The sequence below is a fragment of the Phalaenopsis equestris genome, unplaced genomic scaffold (assembly GCF_001263595.1).
Source record: "Phalaenopsis equestris unplaced genomic scaffold, ASM126359v1 Scaffold000372, whole genome shotgun sequence".
In the NCBI taxonomy this organism is placed as follows: domain Eukaryota; kingdom Viridiplantae; phylum Streptophyta; class Magnoliopsida; order Asparagales; family Orchidaceae; genus Phalaenopsis; species Phalaenopsis equestris.
The window spans coordinates 1,207,023-1,214,245 of record NW_018164814.1 but is presented as its reverse complement, the minus strand read 5'-3'; the positions used below and the strand labels follow the sequence as shown (position 1 = coordinate 1,214,245).

Sequence of the window (7,223 nt, the reverse complement as noted above, 5' to 3'; positions counted from 1 at the left end):
CATGTCAGCAACTTGATTGATGATATGGATCTCAATTTGATATTGAGAGCTAAATTATTTCTCTTTGGTCATTGTTTTACCTTCAGTAGAGGTCATCAAATTAGTTCCTTTTTCTTTAGAAAAAGGGATAGATTGATTTAAGAGCACATTAAATATTGAAAAAGGGATAGTTTAAGCGAATTTGGGCGACAAATATTTAGTGTCAGTAAAGGGCAATTAATGATTTCAGGAAATGGACTTTGGTAACATTGGAGTGAGATGTTGGCAGATGGCGTGAGTTAGGATTTTATTTTCATACATTTGTCGATGATGTGGATGCTGAGGTGGTCATCATATATCTATCAAAGCTTTCATGACTCATGTATTGCCTACAATTAACCCTATAACTTATATTTGAAGACATAAGAAACTAAGAAGAATTAAAGTATACTTTTAAATTTTGAGAAGGAATTATCCTTGAAAATTCAACATTCTTACAAACAATTGATTTGTTGGATCATGGTCTTTAATGATTGAATAATGATTGAATGCTCCATCTTCTAGATTGGCATGATCGACTTGCACGAGTTATTATTAGCAGAACAACTAATTAATAGTTAATAATGGTGACTCATTGGGGGTGTAATGGTAAAAAAATGTAAGAACTAGATTATATAAATGTATACACCATAACTACTGGGACGAATTTGAAAGAAAATGAACGACTAGGAATATGAGGTTTATCTTTAGAGTAAGTGATTTGACTGACAATTCAATGCTAAGCATGAGATTCTGCATTTTTAAACCCGAAATAGATGAAAAGTTTCAGAGATGACCCTCTACTTGAAAAAAAATATTACATCAGAACTCCGCACGTAGAGTACGTGCAGAGTCCAATGAATATTCCCGGTAACACAGGAGAATATTTCCCGTATTATTCAGGTGTTATTGTATGTTATTCATGTGTTATTATGTCATGGGAATATTCTTGTGTTATAATAACACATCAACAACACTTGAATAACACAGAATAACACTCAAATTAAACACATTGATTCTATTTAGGGGCGGTTATCATAACGGTTCTCAACACCCTTAATTGTATTAATTAGATATATTTAAATAGACAATCTCAAGAGGAATAAAGGCAGTCTCTCTCCTCTCTTTTCAAGAGGGTTCAATTTTCATGTTTTCTTACTCTCTATCTATCTCTCTCTCTCTTGTCTCTTTCAATTATGATCCTCACCAAGTTCTCTCAAAAGGACTAGTTAGGATTCCATAGAAAATAATAAAATCTCACAACAAAAAAATTAATTAAAAAAAAAGTTTATGCCAATATGCTCTCAAAGAAGAGCAAGAAACATGAAAAAGAAGGAAGAGAGCAACTTAGGTGAACAAATCAAATGCCATCTAAATTAAATGTTAAAAAAAAAAAGAAAAAAAGAGACAATATAATCCAATACAATAAAATAACCACAAAACATGTCAAATAGCTCTTTTAAAATCACACATCTGCCCAACATTTTCCACAACTGAAAAGAAATCCTCACCCCAAACTTGCAAATATATCCAAATCCATTTCAACAAGCTTAGCATAACCCACAATCAAGCCCATTCCCCTCCCCCCTCTCATACTTTCCCGGTGGGTACACCGCCGAACAACCAACCTCTCAGTAATTAAAACCCCGCCCGCAATTAATCCCCAATGTTTAAATTGTAATACAAGTTCCGAAATACGTTAGGATTTAGATTAAACAGTTTACCACCCCCCACCCAATTCTAATGACCGGACCATGAATCTTCTCCCCCAAATCAACGGCCCGGATTCGTTCCACGCACACGTGTTTCCTATAAATCTAAAATGTAGGTCACCACTCGCCACCTTCTAATAAAAAAATATTTATAGCTTTATAAGTAAAACTTATAAATACTGTCACGCATTTGAATCAGAGTAACTCGGGTTCCTTGCCGGTTTCCACTTCTCCTTTTTCTTCCTCGTACTCCGGCGAGCTTTACCCTTCGCCGCTTCGTCTTCCCACCCAGCCGCGTGAATAACGGCGCAGTCATCCTGCTTCGTTATATACAGAGATAAATGTCTCGTTTTGTCGACGCGCTGCACTTTTTTGACCGGAGATCCTCCCCCATGGAGGAAGCAGAAGGCATCGGCCGTGATGGCCTTCTTCTTCATCACACCGGAGTAGGCGGCGGAGGAGGCGCCGGAGGCCGCCAGTCGCAGACACTCGGCCACCTTCTGAAGCGGGTAGGAGACGCCGCCAGCTCCGGCGACCATCTTGTGGTGGAGCTCGACGACATTATTAGCCCGAACAACCCCGGCCCGACTCGAACTATCCCCTTCGTGTTATCTTTCTCGGAACTCACATACAGCGTGAAAAGCTCCAAGAAGGTCTCTCTCGGGCCGAACAGAACCGACCCTGTTTCGGCTGACGTCGCGTCGAATCACAAAAAAACCTTGCTTGATTCGATTTCCGGCGAGGCGAAAGACGGCGAGATTCTTGCCGTTCTTGGTGCGAGCGGCTCTGGTAAATCAACTCTCATCGACGCACTTGCGAATCGAATTGCTAAAGAAAGCTTGAAAGGCTCGATTACACTCAACGGGGAGCCGCTGGAATCCAAGCTGCTGAGAACGATCTCTGCTTATGTTATGCAAGATGATCTTTTGTACCCGATGCTCACCGTAGAAGAAACTCTCATGTTCTCTGCCGAGTTCCGCCTCCCTCGTACCCTTTCGAAGTCCAAGAAACAGAGCAGGGTGCAAGCTCTTATCGACCAGCTCGGTCTCCGCCGCGCCGCGAAGACCATTATAGGCGATGAAGGCCACCGCGGGGTGTCGGGTGGGGAGCGTCGCCGTGTGAGTATTGGCATCGATATCATCCATGATCCTATACTTCTGTTCCTCGACGAGCCCACTTCGGGTCTTGATTCCACCAGCGCTTTTATGGTCGTGAAGGTATTGCAGCGCATAGCGCAGAGCGGAAGCATAGTTGTAATGTCGATTCATCAACCTTCTTACAGAATCATAGGCCTTCTCGATCGCATGCTCTTCCTTTCACGCGGCCAAACTGTCTTCTTTGGCAGCCCTGCAACTCTCCCACTTTACTTGGCGGAGTTCGGCCGACCGATACCGGAGAAAGAGAACCGAACTGAGTTCGCACTCGATCTCATCCGCGAACTTGAATCCTCCAACGATGGAGTTGGAGCCAAACCCCTCGTTGAATTCAACCGTTCGTGGCAAAGCTTGAAGCTTTCTCCTATTTCCGCCGCTGCCAAAAAAAACTACAACGCGTTGTCCCTCAAAGACGCCATTAGCGCCAGCATTTCACGCGGTAAGCTCGGCTCTGCTTCAGTTTCTACATTCGCTAACCCGTTTTGGATTGAAATGTTAGTCCTGACTAAGCGCGCGGCAACCAATTCTCGTCGAACGCCGGAGCTCTTTCTCATGCGACTCGGGGCTGTTCTTGTTACCGGATTCATTCTCGCCACCATCTTTTGGCGGCTTGACAGTTCACCAAAAGGCGTTCAAGAGCGTCTTGGTTTCTTTGCTATAGCTATGTCTACCATGTTCTACACTTGCGCTGATGCACTCCCTGTTTTTCTACAAGAACGCTATATCTTCATGCGTGAGACTGCTTATAACGCTTACCGGCGATCGTCTTACGTTCTCTCAAACGCCATTGTTGGCTTTCCGTCACTAATTGTCCTTTCCCTTGCCTTCGCTGCGACTACATTCTTCGCCGTTGGGCTCGCTGGCGGTGCACAGGGGTTCGTCTTCTTCTGCCTTATCATCCTCGCTTCCTTCTGGGCTGGAAGCGGCTTTGTCACCTTTCTTTCAGGAATTGTTTCGCATGTCATGCTGGGCTACACTGTCGTTGTCGCCATTTTAGCTTACTTTTTACTCTTCAGCGGCTTCTTCATAACACGAGACCGCATCCCTGACTACTGGATTTGGTTTCACTATCTCTCTTTGGTGAAATACCCCTACGAAGCTGTTCTTCAGAATGAGTTCGGTGATCCGACGAAGTGCTTTGTGAGGGGAATTCAGATGTTCGACAACACGCCGCTCGGAGTCTTGCCGGCGGCGGTAAAGGTGAATGTTTTGCAGGCCATGAGCGGATCGCTTGGAGTAAACATAACAAGCCATACTTGTATCACAACTGGAACATACATTTTGAAGCAGCAAGCGGTTACTGATCTTAGTAAATGGAGCTGTTTGGTGATCACTGTTGCGTGGGGGTTCTTTTTCAGAGTCCTGTTCTACTTTTGCTTGCTTCTTGGGAGCAAGAACAAGCGTCGGTAGGGAGAAGTGGAAGAAGATGAATATTCTGCTGCTTGTGGTTTGTTCTTCGGGTATCCGCATTTTTTTTTGTTTAAATAAAATTTGCTTTTTTAAGAGAAATTTAAATTTCATGTAAAGAAATGTTTCAGCTTTCTTGAAGCTATTTGTTCAGCTTTTCTTCGTGAAGATATACTGCCGCTAACTGTGTAATGATTAATTACGTAGTAATGCATAAGGGATCATGTGTTCTCAGACTACATGCTGCTATTTGGCAAGCATTTATTTCATCTATCGATTTTTCATTAGTATTTTCATTTAGATAAAAATATATGAGATATACATAAATACTTTTATGATTGAATTCTTATATATTCATTCATCTTATAATCAAAATTTTCTATTTAGTTAAATAATATTTATCTGAATCATATTCAAAGATATATATATATATTACTTACAAATAAAAGAATAATTTCATCAACAACATTGGTGGTGATGGAATTGATTAGCCCTTTTAGATGATGATGATATGTATTGATGTTGTTGATGATTATAGGATAGATTAGTGTTGGCAGAAACAATATGTATTGGCTTTAATTATAGGCAATAAGGTATTGCAAGTTAATGTTGATGATAATCGTTGAAGTCAAACAGATGTGTTGTATTAGTGTCAATGAATTGCATTAAACTTTTAGATAATCGCACGCATTGACACTGTTCTCGAAAATAGGCAATGAGGCTGGCAGATGTTAGGTGGCGTCGATATTATCTTTCACTACAGGAGAAGCATGAATACATTTGCAATGGATGTTTTTGACGTAAATATTAGCATTGGATTAGGGGTTCATAAGTGGAGAAAAATTAATTATGACATTTGTGACTGAATTGAGTTGGCTTACTGTCGATTAAAGTATTATCAAAATGGTAAAAGTTCTTTTGGAGTTGCGATAAATTATGCTCGAATTTGATTCGAAAACTTCGACTCAAATACTTTATTTTCTAGCGTCAAAATCATATGAATCGACTTCAAAAATCCGATGCAAATGGCCTAGTTTACACATCCCACCCACCTAAATTTTATTTTCTCTCCGCGCTGGATCTCTCCCTCTGTCTGAAAGCCCCACACCGCCCCCTTTCCCTCTCCCTCATGGCTTCACTAAAATCCATTGTCTTCCCAAACGAACCTTTGCAATACAATCATCATTAGAGCTAGCTCGGAAGGTGATGAAGTTCGTGTGCAGAGACTACTTAAAACTTTTGTAGTTCTCCTCCTTTTGCTTCCTTCCAATCAGAAAATAGTGAGTAAGGTAATTTCATTTGTATCAATCATTATCATTTAAGTTTTTGTTTAGTGAAATGGTCTGTCATAGGTAATGTTGATGTGTTAGGCATGTATGAAAATCTTTGTGTGATATATGTTTTATCCAAGTGCATGAGTAAAGTGGTATCCATGTCCAAATTGAAGTTTAGCTTAACTGACACAAATTATTTGCCTTAGAATATTTCGATGTATATTAAACAGAAATAAAATTATCGGCCCACAATTTAAAATCGAACAAAATCTGAAAAAAAATCAAACGGGAATTCAACACTGACCTTTAAATATCTTTGGATTTGCATTCGATTTGCGTCTGATCTATCGGACTTTATTAGTGTTGTTATGAATCAAAATTGTTAGTAATTGTAAACATCAAAGTTCCTAAACTTCAGTGTTGTCAAACAATAGTATTTTGATGATGATGGACGAGATTGTAATTGGGTAATGATGATTAAGAGCCGTGATCTAAAGATACATTTTAGGAGTTGTTAGTCGAGCTCTGACGTAAGAGGATTTGAGCCAAGAGGTTATAAGAAAACAGAAGCGCGGAATTTGCTAAAATAGGATGTAAAGATCATAGTTGAGCAACAATAGCCTGGAGAACATAATCAGGCAATTATGTTCAAATAATATAAATTCGTCGATGGTTGCCGACGTGGTGATAGTTTTGTAATGGTAATTAATGGAGAATTGACTCAAATCAATTTTCAAATATATTGAATTGAAATTTGCTTGTCTTTAAATTCAAATATTACCTCAAGATATCCATGTTCAGGTAAACCTTTAGGTAACGTGTCAATATTTATAAGAAACAAGAATTGGATTAGCTACTTTAATTAAACTCTGACCATGACATACTCTAACGTTGTTGGATTTAGTTCGAGATAAATACAACTTAATTTTTTAAATTTAAATAACCTAACTTCAAGAACTATATATATATATATATATAAACTATATTGAACTTTTTCAAGGATCGTGAATTTGAAATTCATAGTCTTCTAAATTGATTTTGAGAATTTTCTCTTGAGAAAATTTTTGCACAAATTCGACAACTTGAATATGTAGATTGGCAGATGTATACATGCATATATGAATGTTACTTGCTCCAAGAGATTTACACACATTCCACATATTGTTAATGGATTTACATATTTAACATCTAAAACATATATTTATATTTATTATATACTTTACAATCATAATTTTTATTTTAAAAATATAATGTTAAAAAATTTAGTATTATCCTAGTTGTTTTGTTCTCGCTTAAATGGTTTGATAACCGTTCCTTTGGTAAGTCGTCTAACTTTCTAATAAGCAAACATTGTCTATTAAATTAAAATGAATTTGAGAAGTTTAAGATAAAGAATGGGTAGCTAAACAACCTATCGTCTTGAAGCTTAGCGTATAGCATTAAATAGACTTTTATTTATTCAACCCTGCACATAAGCAAGAATGACATGCAACTCAACTTTCAGAGTTGATATTAGGTGAGCTAAATTTGTAATGAGCTGAGCTTAAATTGACATATTGATATTTTGTTATAATGTTGGTCAATATAATGAGAGCTTGTCTATATATGAGCCACGCACACGAATACGTCATGAACACAATACATGTACAATTCAATTT

The 7,223-nt window shown here is 38.5% G+C and overlaps 1 protein-coding gene across 1 annotated transcript; it reads left to right on the top strand.

The window, feature by feature from the left end:
• Positions 1–1,639: 1,639 nt before the first annotated feature.
• Positions 1,640–4,444, top strand: LOC110026490 (ABC transporter G family member 6-like). The gene has a single exon (XM_020727442.1). It carries the CDS (start codon positions 2,072–2,074, stop codon positions 4,292–4,294), a length of 2,223 nt encoding a protein of 740 aa, XP_020583101.1. The 5' UTR covers positions 1,640–2,071; the 3' UTR covers positions 4,295–4,444.
• The last annotated feature ends 2,779 nt before the right edge of the window (positions 4,445–7,223 follow it).

Coding starts and splice junctions, on each gene's coding strand:
- LOC110026490 (XM_020727442.1), top strand. CDS start 2,072: ATGTCTCGTTTTGTCGACGCGCTGCACTTTTTTGACCGGAGATCCTCC.